The following is a 22,108-nucleotide window of genomic DNA, read 5'->3' as shown; positions in this document are numbered from 1 at the left end:
ACAGAGTCTTGCTCTGTCGCCCAGGCTGGAGTGCAGTGGTGTGATCTGGCTCACTGCAACCTCCACCTCCTGGGTTCCAGCGATTCTCCCGCCTCAGCCTCCTGAGTAGCTGGGACTACAGGCGTATGCTGCCACGCCCAGCTAATTTTTATATTTTTAGTAGAGACAGGGTTTCACCATGTTGGCCAGGCTGGTCTTGAACCTCTGACCTCAAGTGATCCTCCCACCTCAACCTCCCAAAGTGCTGACATTACTGGTATGAGCCACCTCGCCTGGCCATAAATTTGTTTCTTTTAAAATCTAGATTTCATTATAAATTACCCAGTTTGTGGTATTCTGTTAGAGCAACACAAAATGGACTAAGACATCCCCCATTTCTGGGTATACATCCAAAGGATTAAAAGCAGAGTCCCAAAGACACATTTGTATACCCATGTTCATAGCAGCAGTATTTACAATACCCAAAGGTGGAGGCTACCCACGTGTCCATCAACAGATGAATGGATAAATAAAATGCAGTATATCCACACAGTGGAGTATTATTTGGTCTTAAAGAGAAGAGACATTCCAACACACGCTGCAACACAGATGAACCTTGAAAACCTTATGCTAATTGAAATAAGCCAGTCACAAAAAGACCGATGCTGTATGGTTCCACATATATGAGGTGTCTAGAGTAGTCGAATTTATAGACAGAAAGCAGACTGGGGGTTGCCAGGGGATGGAAAAGAAAGGAATGGGGAGTTGTTTAACAGGTATAGAGTTTCAGTTTTGCAAGATGAAAAAGTTCTGGAGATCGGTGGCACAGTAATATGAATACACTTAACATTACTGAAGTGTACACTTAAAAATGATCAAGATGGGCTGGGTGCAGTGGCTCACGCCTGTAGTCCCAGCACTTTGGGAGGCTGAAGCAGGAGGATCACTTGAGCCCAGGAGTTTGAGGTTACAGTGAGCTACTATTGTACCACTGCACTCCAGCCTGGGTGACAGAGGCACTGTCTCTAAAAATAAATAAATAAATAAGTAATTAAATAAATAAATAAATTTAAGATGGTAAATTTTATGTTATGTGTATTTTACCACAATTTTTTTTAACAAAAGAGGAATCCTTCCTCCTCTTCACATTTATCGTTCTCCTTGTGTCTTCAATCCCATCTCATGCCACCTCTTCAAGGAGGTTTATTCATTCCTTCTGCGTTCTCCACTCTGGGATTGCCACAAACATTTGGAGGGGCAAGGCTAAGAGGACACACACATGTTTTAAGATGTTTAAGATGATAAATTCAGATAAACTAGTAAATCAAATGTTACAGCCCCTTTAATTTTTACTTTTTTGCATTTATTTTTACATACATATATATTAAATCTATATATCTTTGCAACAACAACATGGAAAAGTCTGTAGTGCTGCGGTTTCTGTATGACTGAAAGTCAGGCAAGTATCAAGGCTCAAGCTCTGCCCTGAAGCCCCACACTCCCCACCCATCCTCCCAGCTGCTCAGGCCAGCCCACAGCCTTGGGCAACAGTAGAGGCTTCCACAGTCAAGGCCATAGGGCTACACTTTCCTGGGGTAGCTACAGAGCTGCTTCTAGGACGTGGGATCTGTGCAGTCAGTCACAGATGGCTGGCACTTAGAAAAGCCCTGCACTGGGCGGAACATGAGGTCAGGAGTTCGACACCAGCCTGACCAATATGGTGAAACCTCATCGCTACTAAAAATACCAAAATTATCCAGGCATAGTGGCACATGCCTGAAGTCCCAGCTACTCAGGAGGCTGAGGCAGAAAAATCACTTGAACCCGGGAGGCAGAGGTTGCAGTGAGCCAAGATCACGCCAGTACACTCCAGCCTGGGCAACAATAGCAAAACTCCATAGGGAAGGGAAGGGAGGGGAGGGAAGGGGAGGGGAGGGGAGGGGAGGGAAGGGGAGGGGAGGGGAGGGGAGGGAAGGGGAGGGCAGGGGAGGGGAAGGGAAGGGAAGGGAAGGGAAGGGAAGGGAAGGGAAGGGAAGGGAAGGGAAGGGGCACAATCGGAAAACAAGCAAATAGTCCACTAAATATGTTAGAACACAGGGAAAATATATATGGGGAAGTGTCTGGACATTAGGCTTAAAAGTTGAAAGCAACTTAACCATGGCCTTGGGGTTATCACGCCAGTACACTCCAGCCTGGGCAACAAGAGCAAAACTCCATAGGGAAGGGAAGGGAGGGGAGGGGAGGGGAGGGGAGCAAAAACATTACTGAAGTGTACACTTAAAAATGATCAAGATGGGCTGGGTGCAGTGGCTCACGCCTGTAATCCCAGCACTTTGGGAGGCTGAAGCAGGAGGATCACTTGAGCCCAGGAGTTTGGCTCTTCGGGGCTTAGTCCGCCCTGTTGCCATACGACCTGTCAAGCAGCAGGTATTTTATTTAGTTTATGAATGAATTAACAAAAAGAGCAAATACGTTTTGAAAGATTACTCTTTGCCAGGTACTTCCTTATTCTCCTTAGTCTCATGCTAAGGAGACTAGTCTGAAGCCATCCTGTCCATGACAGCTGATCACCCCATTGATTTGCAGCTGATTTGCTCAGGAATTTCAACCTTAACCTAAAGATGATGGTGCATTTGGGAAAGATGCTGAGAGGAAGAATGGCATGTTATCTGGTGTGAGGCAGGAACAGAGGTTTAGAGGTTTAAGGGGTCCAATAAACTACCCACTGCTTCCTGCTTAAGTTTGAATAATTTTAGAAATGAAACAAAAACCATATGAAAACCTGTGAAAGGAAAATATCTTGGGGCCCCAAAATCACTAAGCCAAAGGGAAAATTCAAGCTGAAAACGGCTCAGAGCAAACCTGCCTCCCAGTCTACTCAAAGTCATCCCTCTGCTCACTGACAGACGCATATTCTGATTGCCTCCTTTAGAAAGGTTTATCAGAAACTCAAAAGAATGCAGCCATTTTCCTCTCACCTACCAGTGATCCGGAAGCTCCCTCCTTGCTTTGAGTTGTCCCCGCCTTTCTGGACAGAACCAAGTACTTCTTACATATATCGATTAATGTCTCATGACTCCCTAAAATGTATAAAATGAAGCAGTACCCCAACCACCTTGGGCACATGTCATCAGGACTTTCTGAGTGTGTGTCACAGGCACACATCCTCAACCTTGGCAAAATAAATTTTCTAAATTAACTGAGACCAGTCTCAGATTTTCTGGGTTTACAAACCAAAGTATCATCTTTATCACAGATGAAGCTGATATTGAAAAATGGGGCTTATATCTGATCAGAACAACATTGACTCATGTGCCCATCATCGTGCCAGGAGACAAAATTACCTTGATTAACCAGGCCAGGGTCATAATTTCTGACGCAAACAGACCAAGTATGACCTAAGTATATTCCTTCAGAAATTTGAGGGGCTGTTACCAAAACTAGAGAGATGGGTCCCGAGCAGTAAAAGCAACCATGTCTGCTGCCTACATGTGCGCGCCTGTGTGTGTGTGTGTGTGTGTGTGTGTTCAGTTACTTGTCTCCTATGTGACTCCTTTATGGTACAGTTTGATCACTCTGCTTTGATGAGAAAAGTTTGGAGGAAACCCTGGATTTTGATGTCGCTTTGAACAAGTCACTTTCTCTTTCTCTCCACAACAAAACACCATGAAATAAAAATCCCTTTGCCTTAGGAATGCTGGGCTCATAAATGAGACCATGCCTGTAAAGTGACATGATCTCCTGAAGACAAGGGCTGTGTAAATACATAGGATTATTAGCCAAGCCACTCAAGACTAGCCTGTGCATGAATGTATTGGAAAGCAAACAGGGCCAGGGAAGAGGACTCCTCATTTCCAAGGGCCACAGGATTCCTTTGTTTCCTGACATCCAGCATGGTTACCTCCCCCAACAGCAACACACAGCCAGGAGGGACAGGTGAGCCAATTTAGTTTCCTTGGAATGATGGATTAAAACATTTGGAGAGCAGAATTTCAAGCAATTGCCATGTTGGACGGTTTCTAGAAAGATAATTAAAGAGAAATCATAATTGGGTTTTAGATATTGATTGTTGTTCATCTGCCCTAATCCATTCATCAACATTCCCGTATACACTGTTACAAAGAAATCTCAAGTTCAACGAAAGAAAGAAAGAGGTCTTCTATCTTGTGTTTGATTTTTTATTTTAAGTTTTCTTTGGAGACAGGACCTTGCTCTGTCACCCAGGATGGAGTGCAGTGGTGCAATCACAGCTCACTGCAGCTTCAAACTCCTGGGCTCGAGCAATCCTCCCACTTTCACCTCCCAAAGCCCTGGGATTTTAGGCATGAGCCCCTGTGCCTGGCCCTTATGTTTTATTTCTTAAGAAGAAAGAGGCCGGGTGCGGTGGCTCGCGCCTGTAATCCTAGCACTTTGCAAGGCCGAGGCAGGTGGATCACGAGGTCAGGAGATCAAGACCATCCTGGTTAACACAGTGAAACCCCGTCTCTACTAAAAATACAAAATAGCTGGGCGTGGTGGCAGGCGCCTGTAGTCCCAGCTACTTGGGAGGTTGAGGCAGGAGAATGGCGTGAACCTGGGAGGCAGAGCTTGCAGTGAGCTGAGATGGCGCCACTGCACTCCAGCCTGGCTGACAGAGTGAGACTCTGTCTCAAAAAAAGAAAGAAAGAAAAAAGGAAAAAAAAAAAGAAGAAGAAGAAAGAGAAGGAAGGGAAAGAGGAAGGAGAAGAAGAGACTGTTTTAGTTCATTTGTGCCACTATAACAAAGTACCACAGACTGGATAATTTATAAAGGACAGAAATTTATTTTCTCACAGTTCTGGAGGCTGGGAAGTCCAAAGCACATTTTGTATCTGGTAAAAACCTGTTCCTCAAAGATTGAGCCATCTAGATGTCCTCATCTGACAGAAGGTATGGAAAGACAGAAAGGATTGAGTACTAGGTACTTACAGGGCAGAAGAGCAGAAGAGAGTAAACACATTTCCTCAAGCCCTTTTATAAGGCCTCTAATCCTACCCCTGAGGGCTCCACCCTCATGACTTAATTAATGCTGCGAGGCAGAACCCCCCAACACTAATCACATTGGCCATTACGTTTCAACACATGAAAACTGGGGGGCACATTCAGACCACAGCAGAGAGGGAAAGGAGAAGAGAGAAACGGAAAACCTTACTTCTAGTCTTCTCTTTTGCCTCTCAGAGATCATAGATTTTAGACCTGGAAAGAACCTTAAAGGTCAGCCTAGCCATCTCCACGAACCCCTTTCCTTTTAAAAACTATACATGGGTGGTGAGGACCAGTGAGGCAAACTAAAGTTTCTAAGCTTACACAGCCTATTGGTAGCATAACGGGATAAGGATTCAGGTTTCCTGCCTCCCAGCTGGGTACTTTTTACATTAAGTCATCCTGTCTCCCATTCAGTTTTATGACCTTGAGCAAGTCACCCAACTAGTCAACAAATATTTTTAAAGACCTAACAACAAGTAATGGAATATCCAACGAAAAGAAATTTAAACAAATAAAGAGCTTATTTTTCTCTCCTAATAAGAAGTCAGGGGGTAGACATAGTCACCGGTACTAGTTCAGCGGCTTAATGATGCCTTCATGGACCCAAACAATTCTATCTTTCAGTTCCATTGTATTTATTGTTGGCTCTTAGCAGCATGACTGTTGTCCCATGGTTGCAAAATGGTCACGTTATCTCCACATATTTTTTCAATATTTCATTTAACACTTTTTAAGTCCCATGCATGTAATGAGTTACTTTGATTTTACAAGCATGATAACTGTATTCTTTTGTAGATGCTCCATCAAACTGAGGAAAATCATTCCCTTTACAGTTGATAAAGGCTTCTTTAAAAAATCATGAATGGGTGTTGAATTTTGCCAAATTATTTTTACATTGACTGAGATCATATGAATCATATGAATTTTCTTCTTTATTCTGTTTATGTAGTGAATGACATTGATTGACTCAAATGTTGAGCCAACTTTGCATTCCTCAAAAAAAATCCCACCTGGTAATGCTTCTTGCTCTTTTCAGATGTCGCTGGATTTGATTTGCCAATTTTGTTTTTGTTTTTATTTTTGTTTTTTTGAGATGGAGTCTCGCTCTGTCACCCAGGCTGGGTGCAGTGGCGCAATCTCAGCTCACTGCCACCTCCACCTCCCATGTTCAAGCAATTCTCCTGCCTCAGCCTCTTGAGTAGCTGGGATTAAAGGTGTCCACCACTTTGCCCGGCTAATTTTTGTATTTTTAGTAGAGACGAGGTTTCACCATGTCAGCCAGGCTGGTCTCAAACTCCTGACCTCAGGTGATCCACCTGCCTCAGCCTCCCAAAGTGCTGGGATTACAGGCATGAGCCATTACACCCCACCTTGATTTGCCGACATCTTGTAAAATTTTTGCACCTATGTAAGAAATATGGGTGTGTGATTTTCTTTCCTTTTTATTTCTTGGTCTCAGGATTATTCTGAACTTATAAATTAAAAAGTGTTCTCTCTTCCTTTGTTCTTTCAAACGAGTTTATATAAAATCAATATTACCTTTCTTAAATGATTGATAAACATTTACTAGTGAAACCATCTTGCTCTGGAATTTTCTTTTTAGGACCTTAAAGATATGGGGTGAGTCAAATGTTCTATTTCTTCTTGTGCCAGTTTTGGGAAGTTGTATTTTTCAAATACTTTTTCCATTGAATGTAAATTATTGAAATCATCAGCATAAAGTTATTCATAATGTTTTCTTATTATATTTTCAATTTCTGTATATCTGTAGGGATGTTCCTCTCTTATTCTTGATATTTGTTATTAGTGTTTTTCTCTCCTGTTCAGTCTCACTAGGAGTTTAGCAATTTTGTTAATATTTTCAAAGAACCAACTGGTAAGTTGGTTAATGTCTCACATTATTTTTAATTTTTTTTTCCTCCTATTCACTTCGGCTTTAATTTGCTTTCTTATTCTAACTTCATAAGGTGGAAACTTAAGACAATTGATTTCAAACCTTTTTTCTTTACTAAAATAAACTTTTAAAGCTATAAATTTCTCTTTAAGGACTGCTCTGACTGCATTCCACATATTTTGATGTAGTTTCACTATCATTCAGTATGCAGTGTTTTCTAATGTTCTTACAACCATGCCTGGCACATAAAGTTCTTAGTAAGTGTTCCCTCCTGTTAGCTCCAGTTTTGTTTTGTTTTGTTTTGTTTTGTTTTGTTTTGTTTTGTTTTTTTGAGATGGAGTCTTCCTCTGTGGCCCAGGCTACAGTGCAGTGCTGCGGTCTCGGCTCACTGCGAGCTCTGCCTCCCGGGTTCTCGCCATTCTCCTGCCTCAGCCTCCCGAGTAGCTGAGACTACAGGCACCCGCCACCATGCCCGGCTAATTTTTTGTGTTTTTAGTAGAGACGGGGTTTCACTGTGTTAGCCAGATGTTAGTCACGATCTCCTGACCTCGTGATCCGCCCACCTCAGCCTCCCAAAGTGTTGGAATTACAGGCGTGAGCCATTGCACCTGGCCTAGCTCCAGTTTTGTTTCTCTTATTAACAAGTGAGAAAGAGCCCCTTCAGAGCCTCTTTGCTGTTTCCACTGACTGAAATACCATTCCTTCATAGAGGCCCAGAATTCTAATAAATTCCCATTCATTGTGCAAGTGTGACCTCAGACATCATTACCTCAAAGAAGCTTTCCCTGATGATCCAGACCAGGATAGTCCTCTCATCTACTAAGTTGTATGGTGACCACCCCCAAAAAATTCATGTCCACCCAGAACCCCTGAATGTGACCTTATTTGGAAACAGGGTCTTTGCAAATATAATCAAGTTAATATGAGATCATAAGATCACATTGGATTAGGGTGAGCCTTGAATCTAATATGGCTGGTGTCTTTATGAGAAGAGAGAAACTTGGAGACAGAGACACAGACACACAGAGATAATACCATGTGACAACAGAGGCAGAGACCAAAGTGATGCATCTTCAAGCTGAGGAAGGCCAAGGATGGCCAGTAGCCACCAGAAGCTAGGAAGAGGCAAAGAAGGATCCTCTCCTAGATCTTTAGAGAGAGCACAGCCCTCCTGACACCTTGATTTCAGGCTTCTACCATCTAGAACTGGAAGACAATAAATTCTCTTGCTTTAAGCCACCCAGTTGAGGGCAATTTGTCACTGCAGCTCTAGGATATAATACTCCAAGTTATATGTTTCCATACTTTCCTGTATTTTTCTTTCCTAGCTCTTTTCAGACAATTATTACATATAAATTATCAGGAAATATGGATGGTGTGATAATACATACTAGTCTGGCTTTTTTCCCTCTCTCTCTGAGACAGTCTCACCCCATCACTCAGGCTGGAGTGCACTGGCGTAATCTCAGCTCACTGCAACCTCCACCTCCTGGGTTCAAGCAAGTCTACTGTCTCAGCCTTCTGAGTAGCTGTGATTACAGGCACAAAAAAGTCACCATGCCCAGCTAGTGTTTCTATTTTTAATAGAAATTTCACCATGTTGGTCAGGCTGGTCTTGAACTCCTAATCTCAGGCAGTCCACCTGCCTTGGCCTCCCAAAGTGCTGGGATTATAGGTGTGAGCCACCATGCCCAGCCTAGCCTGGCATTTTAGTAGAGTCCTCCTTAAGAAAGACTAACATAACCCCATACAATGTCTCCAATGGTAAGGATTTTGAAAGGCAGATAATTTCGAAGGAGCCTGTCCTTAAAATCACAGTATGTCAGTGGCCACCATTAGCTTCTCAGTGCTGTCCTTGGGTCACAGGGTTTTCTAGTGTATAAATTATCCAAACGAGTAATTTCTTACAGCAACAGATTGTCAAAAAAAGACACTGATGCGCGAGTCATGTGAGAGTCAGAAACATTGGTTCTGCTCTTCTCTCTGCCTCCAGGGGGTCCTGGCCAAGTCACTCAACCTCTCTGGGTTCCAGGCTCTTAACTGTAAAAGAAGGTGATTGGGGCTAGACAGTAGAGTCCCTTTGGCTCTAATCTTCTGAGGCTTCATAGTTTGTTCCATTAACAGTGGCTGAATCCAGGTGGAGGAGGGGACCTAGGCGGGTGCTGGACCAAGAAGGATTCTGTGTTAAGATGTAGAACTTCGAGTTCTGTCTAAGCTTGTTTTACTTGATAAATGAAATTGAGTAGACCTTTCTAGGACTCTTGTTTTTAAAAATCTTTTAAAGTGGCTGGATTGGCTGGTCACTTCCTATCTCTGGGCCACAGCGCATTCACCTGTATACAAGGCGGAAGAAAGGATGGAACCCGGGATTCCCAAGGTCTCTTCCAGCTCTCAAGTGCAAAGTTCTGTGTCTTCAAAGCAGTTTATTGCTAAACCAGAGAGCTAAGAGAGCTTAGCCTTGAGCTAAGTGTAGGTCATGGGGTCAATCTCAGGAACAGTCTTCACTTTATTTCTTCTCATAACCATTGCGTGTGTTGGGGAGGGATGGGGCAGTCTGTCTCCCCCAACATAGGCTCTAACATATGCCATTGACAGGCAAGAATGAAATCCTGGCTCTACCTCTCACGAATTAGGTGATCTCAAGAGAGAGTGAATAAGTGTGAGCCTCCGTTTCCCCATCTGTGAAACAGGAAGAGTTACCGGCAAAGGTGTAAATGTCAAGAGTTGAGCAACAACGCCTAGTCCTTACTAGGTTTTCAACCGCTATTTTCCATATCCGTTAGGAGCGCTAAGGAAAGATAAACTGCGGTGTCCTAAGTACGCTGCGGCTCGCTGACAACCAGACTAGCACCACGCCACAGTACTGGGTGCCTCCGTGCCACCACTTCCACATTTCTCGCGCACTGCGCGGAGGCACGGCCACGCGGATCCACGAAACAACCCAGCGTTCGGACGCCAATCATCCCGGATCAGGCTCCGCCCCCCCCCCCGGTGCTCAACGCGCCCGTCGGCGTGCGCGCTCCGCCACCAGCGTGCGCGCTCCGGGCGCAGGCGGTGACGCGTCGCCGGCGGGTGCCGGGTGGGGGTGCGGCTCCAGGAAAGGAGCGCGGCCTCCAGGAAGCCGGCTGGCCGTGATGCTGCCAGTTGGTGGTCCCCCGCTCCCGGGGTCCCCGGCCGGCCAAGGAGGTAAGGCCGCCTTCCGGGCGCGAGTGAGGGAAGGGCGGGCGGCCGAAGGGGCCGGCAACGGCGGGTGGGTTGGGGTGCGGTGGCCGGCGGCTCGGCGAGCGGGCCGCGGACGAGCCTCTCTGCCTCAGGCCCCAACAGCCTCCCTCTTAGCCCCGCGGACAGATTCCCGCCGCCCCTGCTGCGCGGTCACATCCGGGCGCCCCGGGACCAGCGCCTGTGAGCCGTGGCGGCCGGCGCGCTCCCCCAGCCCCCGGCAGGGGACATCTGGCGGTCGCGCGCCTCGGTTGACCGCTTGGGATCCCCCCCTCTAATGGGCGGAGCTTGGCTGGGCAGCAAGGATGCTGCACCGGGGACCCAGCCGGCCCTGCCTGCCGCTTTAAATGACATTCGCGTGTCTTGTCGTTTTCGCTTTGCTTTGCTTTGCTTTTGCCCGATTTCGTGTTAGATTTCTTCTTGGGAAAATGGAGCTCGTTGGGCAGTAAAGAGATAATACACAGCATTGTTTATGAACTTGAGTAATGCGCGGACCCCTTTTAAAGGGACAATTCTCTCGTGGTCTAGAATATGTCCCAGAACCCTTAGGGTGCTCCAGACCCCAGTTAGATGAACCCTGGTGCAGAGCGTTTTCAGAGAACGTTTATCACGAAGGAAACCAAAGAGATCCTTTATGATTCAGGAACTTTCAGGCTAGAAGCTAAACTAGAGGTAATGGAAGAATTCCAAATTAGAGACTCAAAGCCCAGGTTAATTTCACATTGCGCTGTCTGTTGTCTTCTGCTTTTTGTGATGAAAATACCAAATTACCCAGCTTTAGAGAGGCCTAGAAGAGTTATTTGTGTTACCATATATTTGATGTTTTTGTATCAGATTTGTTAATTCTGTTTGACATATTAGAATTATAAAATGGAATACTAATTTGTATAGTTTAATCGTTTATTTCTGTGTTTACCTTAACATTGATTTATCTCTTGTAGTTGTTGCATATTGAATCTATGGCTTATATTCTTCTCCTCTAGTAGGAAATGTGTGACCGATGCCCTTGAGGATGTAGTCTAGGAAGGAGACAAAAATGAACATTTATGTAAGGATTTATATTCTCTACATATTTACTCAGCATGTTTACTTAAAATAGAATACCCATGAATAAAGAGACGATTCCAATTGTGCGAAAATCTCAGGATGTGTAACAGGTTAAATCTTGACAAAGAAAAATGTTGACTTGTGCTTTGAAAGAAGTATAATGTTGAGAGGAGGACACGCTGCCTTGGAGGAAGTGCTGTTAGTAAGTGCCTGAGGCAGGCATGGGGACAGCTTGTGTGGGAGAGAAGAGAGAACTGTCGCACTAGAGCGGAGAGATGGTATCTGGGACTGATGAGAGGATAGGTTGGTGAGATAAGGTGGACCAGTTGATGGATAAAAGGTTTCAGGTGCCACACAGGAAACTTAGTGTTGATCCTTGGGCTTCCAGAAGGTTCTTAGCTGGTCATATTTTGAAGGCCGTGTTTTACAAAGAGTTGCCTGCAAAATGTGCAAAATGTGGCGTGCACAGTGAAGGCGGAAGGTGGGTGAGTCGCCAAGAGATCTGTCTTGAGGTAGTGATGCCTGCTGGCTGTGGTCATCTTAGATATGAGGGATATCTGAGGAAGAATCAACGGGCTTGGAGAATGATAGAATATGTCAACACAGGAAGTGGGAATCAAAGCTGAGAACCAGGTAATCCAGGTCAATGGGGATTGGTGATACCCATCTTAGACCTGGAGAATTGGAGGGTGGTACTAGTTTGCATCAGAAGACTTCAACCCCAGACTTGGACTAATTGAGTTTGCGATAACAGGGCTTCAATGAGCTTGGAATGTGGAACTGGAACTTGAGGAAAGTCAGAGTTAATGCAGGAAAAGTTACCAGAAAAAGACTAAAATGGGAACCAGAATTTTGCAAATGAATAGAGAGGGAGGAAGAGGTTAAGACTTTATATTGAAAAATAAAATTAAAATGGTTAAGATAAATATTGAAGAACATACAGATCGTAAATAGCAACTACATACGTTTCTTCTTAAAGAGTAAATCAAGTTGTCTTCATGTATCTGTTGTCACAGCTGAGTAATGATGCCACCCTGCCACCCGGCAGCCTTCACATCAGCCTCTCACTCTCAGAAAGCAAAACGCTGCTGGAATGGTTGAGAGCAAATTTAATTTTTCCAGGTTCTCTTGAATGCTTTGGTAGTCAAATCATTCTTTTCTGAAGTACCCTTCCCTGTGGTACCTTTGCTTATTCAGAAGCCGAGCTCTCCCAGAGGCTGACTTCTCTGTGATTTTGTTTGCCTGTGATTTGAGTTCACTAACATCTGTTTCCTTGCATCTTGCGTTTTTTCACCAGTGGAACCATTTCCCTTTGTGATTGATTTGCGTTGTTTTTGTCGTTGTCTGTAGAACTGTCAGTGAGAGACTGACAAAGACATTGACACCTGACCATGGGCTTTATTCCAATAAAGAATGATCAGCCAAGCAGGGCCCCCCTAGCTGAAATCATGAGAGTTAATGCATCTCTCTGGTGATAGGTCTAACACAATTTAGGCCTTTTTAAAACATGTCAGTTTTGGCCGGGCGCGGTGACTCAAGCCTGTAATCCCAGCACTTTGGGAGGCCAAGACGGGTGGATCACGAGGTCAGGAGATCGAGACCATCCTGGCTAACACGGTGAAACCCCGTCTCTACTAAAAAATACAAAAAAACTAGCCGGGCGAGGTGGCGGGCGCCTGTAGTCCCAGCTACTCGGGAGGCTGAGGCAGGAGAATGGCGTAAACCCGGGAGGCGGAGCTTGCAGTGAGTTGAGATCCGGCCACTGCACTCCTGCCCGGGCGACAGAGCGAGACTCCGTCTCAAAAAAAAAAAAAATTGTCAGTTTTATGTGGTGGTACTGAATTTGCCTCCCAGACCCCTGGTGCGAAGATTCTTAACTAGAAGGACAATTGGAGTTTACATTTGAAGATCAAATTACCATATTGTTAACTTTTAGGCAATAATCTGTCGTACTTTTGTCCTGAGTAAAAATTATAGTGCTTCAGCAGTTATAAGCTGTCCTGTTTTCTCTGCTTTTAAACACAAGTTTTGTAACTTAAAATATCTGTTTATCCTTTTGACCAAAATCATCACATATCTCAAAAGAAAAAAAAAAAAGAAGTCCTGAGACAAACCTCAGATGACACAAAGTTTCCTAAGTGTGCTGTGATCCTTCTCGCAGTCACCTTCCTCTTCGAAGTGTGTTCTCACCCCATCCAGAATCGACCTCCCACCTCCAGAAATCTTTTCCTGCTAAAGCTAGCCTTCGCTGTGCTCTTCTCTGAGCTCTTATAACAAGAATCCGAGTAATTTAACATTGCCTTGAATTAGTAGCTTGGTTATTTTCTGGGTATTAGTATTTTCTCTGTAGCAATCTGCAAACTCCTTGAAATTTGGAGTTGGGTTTGTTACTCCTCATATCACCTTTATAGTCCTGATTTTCTCCCCCAAGGACCAGTTTGCTTTCAACTATGACTTTAAGCTGCTAACTAAAACTTTCTTTTCTTTGGTTCTCAGTTCAGCTATCACACAGCTCTCACTGATTTTTTTTTTTTAGTGTTTGGATTGGAATTCCTGTGTCCTGATAGGCTTTTAAGATAGGCTTTTTCAGTATGTTCAGAAAAGTATTTGATCCTGGAAACAAGGTTTCATCAGTCAAAGGTAGCTTGTTAAAAATCGTTATTTCTTCTGATGATAAAATTAATATATGTCCTTTGAAAAATATAGGCAAGACTAGGGAAGAAAATAAAGATGATACCTGATCTTATTGCCCAGAAATAACTAAGCACTGTTAACATTTTGGTTTCTTTCCTAACATTTTATCCCCCCCAGCATGGTGACATTTTTTCACTTAATATATCATGAACATCTTTTTCATGTCAATAAATAGATCTTATCATCACCTTTAATAGTCACATTGTATTCCACTGCACAAATGTACCCCACAGTGGACATTAGTAACAGTGTTTTGCTGTTACACACAATACTATGATGAACATCCTATAGATATTTTAGTGAATTTACCGCATGACTTCCTAAAGATGAATTTCTGGAAGTGTGATGGGTAGAGCAGAGGGTCGGCACGCGTAAATGTTTGTATGCGTCACCCCAATACCCCCAGAATGTTAGTGATGTGCCTGTCCAGAGTCTCACAGCACTACTCATCGAGGTTTTCCCCGTCCCCTGTTAGCCAAGTATCACCAGGCCTTCATGACTGCCAATCTGATAGCTGTTTTTATTTCTGTTTATCTGAATACTGGTAGTTCTATTTTATCAGCCATTTCAATAAGATCATTTCAATAATCTCACATTGTCTTTGCTTATTTTTCTATTCAGTCTGTCTCATTTCTTTATGAGAACTTTGGATATGTAAAGGTTATTTACTCTTTGTCACGCACGTTGCAAGTACTTTTCCCAAGTTGTGTGTATTCGTACCGAGGAGGGAATTTTTTTTTTAAAGCACATAGAAGTTTTAAACTTGTGCAGCTATTTTATAAAAACATTAAAATCCATTTAAAGATCTAGATCACTGATTTTTTTTTCTTTTTACTTTTTGTGTAAACTTTTAAATCACAGACATTGTTTGTCCTAAATTTGGGGTACAGGGTACAATATGGAAACCATATTAAAACTTGAACTAAAGTGATTTTTTCCCTTTGTCAGGTAGGCAGTATTCATACTTTTTACTGTCTAATATCTTTGTGTGTACGTTTTATTTCCTCCACTGCATTATAGATTCTTTAAGGTCTGGGCCTGTATCTAATTCATCTTTGTATCTCCCATTTCCAGCCATTTGTGAAACCTGCAAGAGTTACCCATGATTTGTGTGGCAGGCACTGGTCACTGGGGAAACAGAAGAATAAGAGGCTGTCCCTGCCCTAGTGGGACTTGTCATGTAATGAGGAAGCCAACCACAAGTGTAATACTTTATCCCACTGCTGTGATAAGCAAATACTCTGGGGATATGAGGATTAGGGAAACTCACCCAGGACTCATGCTTGATTTGTGTCAGGACTGATTCTTAGTAATGCAACTGACGACCCAAGGGAGAGGTTCATTCTGCAAATGCCAAGGAATGAGAGGCATTTCAGTGATCTGTAGCTTGTGTTTCGTGTGGCTGGAGCCTAGGGTACATAGGAGGGGTCTGTCGGGATGAGACAGAAGATGGGCCCCAGATCAGTACTTTGCAAAGAGCTTTCTGCGATGATGTCAGTGTTTTATGTCTGGACTGACTAATGCAGAAGCTGTATGTGGCAGTTGAGCACTTCAAAGGTGGCTAGTACAACTGAGGAACTCAATTTTTAATTTTATTTAATTTTAATAACTTTTAATAACCACACGTGGCAAGTGGCTACTTTTATTTAATTTTAATTGGCTAATTTTATTTAATTTTAATTACTTTAAATAACCATATGTGGCAAGTGGCTACCTCAGTGGAGAGCACCAGACTAGATCATGAGGGATCTCTTTTATATCCTAAGGAGTGAGAGAGAAAAGTTGGGGGATGGGGAGGTATGATTCCCTGTTTGTTTTGGAAAGGTCACTCTAGTATAGAGGTTCTTAACCCTTTTGGGTCCCAGAACTCTAAAACTTGACTTCTTGCCAGGCCCTTTCCTGGGGTCTGCAAAGCTGCAACTAGCACTCAGCTGAGCAGACCAAAACCTGGGCCTGGGGGAGCTCCCATTCTGGAGGAAGAGACAAAAAAGAGAAACGTAACACACGCATTATGTTAGAGGACGAGGGTGAGTTGATTCTCACGCTTGCATCCCACCTCCCCTCCCAGGAGCTGTGTGACCTTAGACAAGTTACTTAGCCTCTCTGCCTCATCCATAGAGTATTGTGATAATAGTGTCTGTCTTGTAAGTTGTTAGGAGGGTGAAGTTAGTACTTGTGCAATGTGTGGAGCAAGGGCTGGCACGTAATGAGCACTGTATAAGCGTTTAATAAATAAATGCTGAGGAGAAAAGGTCAGGCAGGGAAGGGAGTTGGTGGGGAGGGGGTAGGCATTACAGTTATTGATCGAGTTACCAGGAAAGTCCTCCTTGAGAAGGTGACATTTGGGTAAAGACCTGATGGGAATGAAAAAGTGAGCCATACAGATTACTCCCTAGCAGTTGAGGGGGCAACAAGTTGAGAGATCCTGAGACCAGAGAGTGCCTGGCATTTTTGAAGACCACTCGGCACATCAGTGTGACTGCAATGCAGTGTTAAAGGAGGAGAGAGTAGACGATGAGGTCAGAGCCTTAACAGGTGTCAGATCCTCTACGACTTTGTAGGTTGCAGTCTTTGGTGGATTTTGAGTACAGAAGTAATCTGATCAGGGTTCTGAGCAAGGGGTGGGAGTGTGGAGCTATCAATTTCCGAGAAAGTATCTGTGCCGGAGGGTGTTGGAGGCAGCATTGTGGGGCCACTGGTTGAGACTGCCGTAGAAGACTAGTTAGTCTGCTCTTTTGATAGAGCAGGCAAGAGATAAGAGCCTGATCTCAGGAGAAGGTGATAACGAAAGGGATTTTAGATAAGCTGAGGTTAAAGAAATTAAAGGAATTGGTAAGAAATTACATTTGGGGCCAGGCGCAGTGGCTCATGCCTGTAGTCCCAGCACTTTGGGAGGCTGAGGCGGTCGGATCACGGGGTCAGGAGTTCGAGACCAGCCTGGCCCACATGGCGAAACCCCATCTCTACTAAAAATACAAAAATTAGCTGGGCGTGGTGGCAGGCACCTGTAATCCCAGCTACTCGGGATTACAGGAGAATCGCTTGAACCCAGGTGGCGGAGGTTGCAGTGAGCTGAGATGGTGCCATTACACTCCGCCAGCCTGGGTGACAAGAACAAGACAACATCTCAAAAAAAAAAGAAAGGAAAAAAAGAAATTACATTTGGAAGATGAAGGAAGAGGGATCACACTTGAGTCTGGTTTCCGATTTGTGTAGCTCTGTGGGATCAAAATTGAGACTGCAGGGGCAGAGCAGATTAGGAGAAAAAGCGGTGAAGACTGCAGTTGTTAGGGGTGCAGTTTTAGAATTTTCTCATGGTTCTGTGCAACATTCAGATAGAGACGGCTCCTAGGCTGTTTAAGATGCGTAGAAGAGAAGCCTGGGGTGGAGAAAGAAAATTTTGAGTTGTCTGATCATTGAAGCCTCAGTAATGATTGTATTAGAAGATACTGAGGCTAGACAGAGAGCCTGGAAACATAAGAGTAGTCGGGGTTGGCAGAGAACAACACTTAAAGGATCCTGAGCAGCAGTTACTCCAGAGCTCAGAAGCAGACCAGATGAGACAGCTGTCTTGAGAGCTCAGGCAGCTTTGCGAGACCAAGGAAAGATAGAGACTGCTTGTCCTTTGGCTTCAGCAGATTGGAAGGAGGCCCTGGCTGAAGGCCTCTGTCTGCTCTGCAGTTTGAGGCCTGGAGGCTGGAGGAGGAGTGATAATGGTGGAGTCAGAGAACTAACTAGGGACACAGTGCCTTGCACAGTACTTTGTATATAAAAGGGAAGTCTAATAGACATTTATCAAGTGAATGGACATTTCAGGTTCACATTCAATTTATTCTGCCTGTCTCCTACCTCCACCCCAAATCTCCCTTGTACCATAAGGTATTTATGGCGTATTTGATATCCTGATATTTTGGGATCACTTTTGGTTAGAGAGCACTAACTAGTACCAGACGATTATCATCTCTTTTGATTTAGGTCTATATTGGACAGTATGAAATTAACTTAGAAGTGTGTTGCTCAGAATAAACCCTTCCAGCAGCTTCAGTGCGAGGATCATGTATGTATAGATTATATGTGGCTGGATTTAAGCACACACTTAAAGAACGTAGATGTTTTCTTTGATGATGCTATCTTTGTGATTTGTCTCACTTCCTGGAACAGGAGGGCTCTAACTCCGTGAGGACCCCAGCATTATTTCTATAATTGTTTGTGAGAAGGACTGAATCCCAGACCATTGCCTTGTTGCTGACCTTTCAGTATGGGGAGGTGAGTGATGGGCCTAATCACCATGAAACATGAAAACTTGGTGACACAAAAACAGATCTCGAGAGGAAAAAAAAATCTAAATTGCAAGTGAAAAATGTGAAGTTGTACTGTGCTTCTGTTTAATACCTTTTTTCTTCCAGGACCCAGTGAGGTATTTTAATGCATGAAGCACTTTTCAAGGTGAATGATAAAGAAATTAAGTGTAAAATAATAAAATTTATCCCAAAGGCAGTGCAGCTTTTTTAAAGCCAAATTGTATTTCTGGAATGAGCCTCTCATTCTTGACATAAACTGCGGGGAAAGGTTCCTGATTATTTGCAGAAATGTCTTGTAGGAATATTTCTAAGAGCACAGGACATAGAAAACTCATTTATTGACTTTGTTATGGGGGTGTTGTTAAAATGCTGTTTTCTCCCATTCCTCGAGTCATCTGGGAGAGATTTGTCTTGGACTTCAGTGTTAAGCAAATGTGCTCCTCCTGAGCTATTTGTGTATTTCTGGTGTAATGGGCAATGAGCTCAGTCGCATTTGCAGCAGGCCCACCTTACGACATGCCTTTCTGCATACTACGTTCCCGTTTAGTCTCATCATCCTCATACCAGATTTCATGATCAATTTATAGATTTATGTTACTGAACTTATTCTTGTAAGCGGTCTCTAATTCTGTATTTATTCTGGAACAAAGCAGAGTAAAATAAAAAATCTACACGATACTGTCAAGAAAAGGGGAAAACACAGAAGTGTCATAACCATCAGGGCCTAATTCTCATTTAGATGGTTTTATGATAATGGGTTGTGTAGCTGTTGTGTAGCACATGCAAGATGCCAGTATACAGATACCTACAGATAGGGAAATTCAGGTAGCTCAAGCCAAATATCTTATTTTAGGATCACTTTAGGTGAAGGAAGCTTCATTGGAGCAGATTCCTTTAAAATCTTTTTCTTTCTACTTTCAGGATTGGCATCTCCTGTCTTTTTCCTGCTTCTTGGCACTTTAGCATATCTCCAGTAGGGTGTCCTCGAATTCTGAATACCAATTTACGCCAGATTATTGTCATTAGTGTCCTGGCTGCTGCTGTTTCACTTTTATATTTTTCTGTTGTCATAATCCGAAATAAGTATGGGCGACTAACCAGAGACAAGAAATTTCAAAGGTAAGGGATAAAAACATTTGCCTTCTAGACCAGAAGCCATACCTTCTGTCTTACCTGTTTTAGGCTGCTGGAACGGAATTCCATAGACTGGGTGGCTTATCAACAACAGCAATTTGTTTCTCACTGTTCTAGAGGTTGGGAAATCCATGATCAAGGTGCCATAGGTTTTGTGTGTGGTGAGGGCCTGATTCCTTGTTCTGAGATGAGGAGGTCTTCTTGCTGTGTCCTCACATGATGGAAAGGGGCGAGGAGGCTCCCTGAGGTTTCTGCCCTCATGAACTAATCACCCCCCTGAGGCCCCACCTCCTAATAGCATCACATTGGTGATTAGGTCTCCAACATACGAATTTTGGGGGTCCACAAACATTCAGACCATAACACAATCATTTCGTGACTTCACGATGTTTGGCTTTAGGTTGGAATTTAAGAAACTGTAGGAACTAGATTCTGTACCATATACATCATGGCATGAACAGTTAAACCATTTGAAACTAGTTAACTGCTAACTACCAAATCCATATCATAAGAGGCCCTGGAGTAATTATTTATGCATAAGCGTCTCCTGTAACGTATTTTAAGCTGATTTTTGAGTTGGTAGTTTAGTAGAATTTTGCATTTTGGAATTTGTTTGAACTTCTGTAAAGGAGTGTGTGTGTCTGATTTAGGTGATCTTTATCATTATCACTTGTTTTCTTTCGACTCTTCAACTATTCGACAGTTGTATTAACGTTATAGTGAGGCTGCTACATAGCTTAAAAATTATGACTTGGTGGTCGTTGCATTTTTTCTGTTAGACATAAGATGATATTCTCTGTCTAAATCAAAGCATACGTGTGTTTCTATCTAAGGTACCTGGCACGAGTTACTGACATTGAAGCTACAGACACCAATAACCCCAGTGTGAACTATGGGATCGTGGTGGACTGTGGCAGCAGTGGCTCTCGAATATTTGTCTATTGCTGGCCAAGGCATAATGGCAATCCACGTGATCTGTTGGATATCAGGCAAATGAGGGATAAAAACCGAAAGCCAGTGGTCATGAAGATAAAACCGGGTATGTAAATGAGAATATCTGCCTGGTAACCAGGGTGCATCCCGTCATTCTCTGCGGCGTCTTTCATATCGTTCCCTTTCTGCACCCTCATAGCCCTGAGTCAAATCTCACACCGGGACCTGATGGGTCTCCTTGTTTCACTTTCTTTTCCCTTTTCTGTCCATTTTGCATAGGGTGACTAACACCTTGATAAAACATCCAAACAGACATGTCTTTTTGTCTCCTATAGCATTTTAATAGTGCCTTACTCATAGTATTTACTTAGATGGTTGCTGGTTGGCATTAACTATGGAGAGTTTTTTCCTATTTAGTAGTCATTGGTCTCTATCGTTAATGACGAGGTAATTTCAGATAACTCATGAAAATCTATTAATATGTCGGCATATATTTTTCATTTTTAAAAATTGCTGGCCAAATATAGTTCTAGTCATCTAGATTGTTTGGTGAGTGTGACCACAGAACTTAGAGCTAATAATAATTATGTATAGTTTTTAAAGATACTATAATTTCTAAGCCAGTGTGACATGTAAAAGTTTAGATTTGGCTTCCTTATTAGGTAATTTACATCAGTGGTGCTCTTTTTTCTGTGTCATCACCATTTGCATGGACAGCAGCTTCTGTCAGGAGCATTTAGAATGGGAGATACTGGGAGTGCCTTGGAATAAGCTTTTTATGTCTTGATAGTTGATCACTGATTTCAAACAGTGGATCACTGATCTTAATAGATCTTTCTAATGTATTAAAGTAGTAAAATATCAAATGCAAACAATCCAGGAAATTTATCTTGTAAATTATTAGAGAATATTGATAAATAATAATTTTATAGTTTATTATCCCCATTTCAGAAATAAAATTTAAAAGGATGTTCAGTTTAATGTGAGAAAAATACATATCCTCATAGAAGAGTCTCCAATCACGTAGAATGGTGACCCCTTGAGTCCTTTCTTCGTGGAATAATTCAGACTCCACCTCCTCCTTCAGGCAGCCCTCAACAAGTTGATTATCCTTTGATGTGTGGGCAGCTAGGAACCAGCATATTACTCAGAAAATCTAAAGTCTGTACCTCACTTTTCAGGTTAAAGAGATAACCTACTCTATGTCTATATACCAGCATTATTTTATCAGAGTATATTTCCGTGTAATTTTTTAGTGAGTGTCTTTTAAGTTTTAGTTGTATGTGTTTCTACCCCTTAAATTTTTATGTATCCCTAATCTAGAAACATTTTTAAATTAATATTGATCAAATAAAAAATTTATGAGAAAACTATAAAAATAAAGCATTTTGCATTTCATCTAGCTTCACATACCAGGTCCCATCAGTGACTAAACAGGTCTCATGGAATAAGATGAAAACTTCCATGCCTTGGAGTTGTTTAGACCAAAGGGTCAACTACATTATCATCCTAGAGTATATACGAAAATCTCATTAAAATCAGGCTTAACATGGGTGTGTCTTGCACTATACAAAGTGTATGAAATGGAGTCAAAATACCTTTTTATTGCACTACTCTGTCCTCAAGCATGGATTTCCATGTATAGCATTGCAGCAAAGCTCTAGAAATTTCCTTCACAGGGTCTGGCTAGTTTAGGACTTTGACTGCATTGAAATTGAATTGTATGTGGCGTCAAAAGACTTAGAATTTAGTTCATTTTTGTGCTAATTCCTTTGATGAATCACTTAATCTTTGTGGGTTTATAATTTTCTAATGTGTGAAATAAGGAATTTTGAGACTTCTAAAGTGCCCCTCATTTTTAATATTGTAGGCTAAATGACACCTAGAAATATTCATTGATGTA

At 42.8% G+C, this 22,108-nt stretch overlaps 1 protein-coding gene across 3 annotated transcripts in view; it reads left to right on the top strand.

The window, feature by feature from the left end:
- Positions 1 to 9,916: 9,916 nt before the first annotated feature.
- The window catches only part of ENTPD4 (ectonucleoside triphosphate diphosphohydrolase 4), a 29,572-nt gene continuing 17,380 nt past the window's right edge, over positions 9,917 to 22,108 (top strand). For 2 of the 3 annotated variants that reach the window (XM_007961938.3, XM_007961937.3), the window contains exons 1-4: positions 9,917 to 10,063; positions 17,999 to 18,103; positions 19,060 to 19,257; positions 20,106 to 20,311. In XM_007961938.3, coding sequence (XP_007960129.1) covers positions 18,096 to 18,103; positions 19,060 to 19,257; positions 20,106 to 20,311 — 412 coding nt within the window. In that variant the 5' untranslated portion in view covers positions 9,917 to 10,063; positions 17,999 to 18,095. The remainder of the gene's footprint in view (positions 10,064 to 17,998; positions 18,104 to 19,059; positions 19,258 to 20,105; positions 20,312 to 22,108) is intronic. The other variant, XM_007961940.3, reaches the window with a different exon arrangement.

Source organism: Chlorocebus sabaeus, chromosome 8 (assembly GCF_047675955.1).
Source record: "Chlorocebus sabaeus isolate Y175 chromosome 8, mChlSab1.0.hap1, whole genome shotgun sequence".
Lineage (NCBI taxonomy): Eukaryota > Metazoa > Chordata > Mammalia > Primates > Cercopithecidae > Chlorocebus > Chlorocebus sabaeus.
This window is presented reverse-complemented; position numbering and strand designations above follow the sequence as displayed.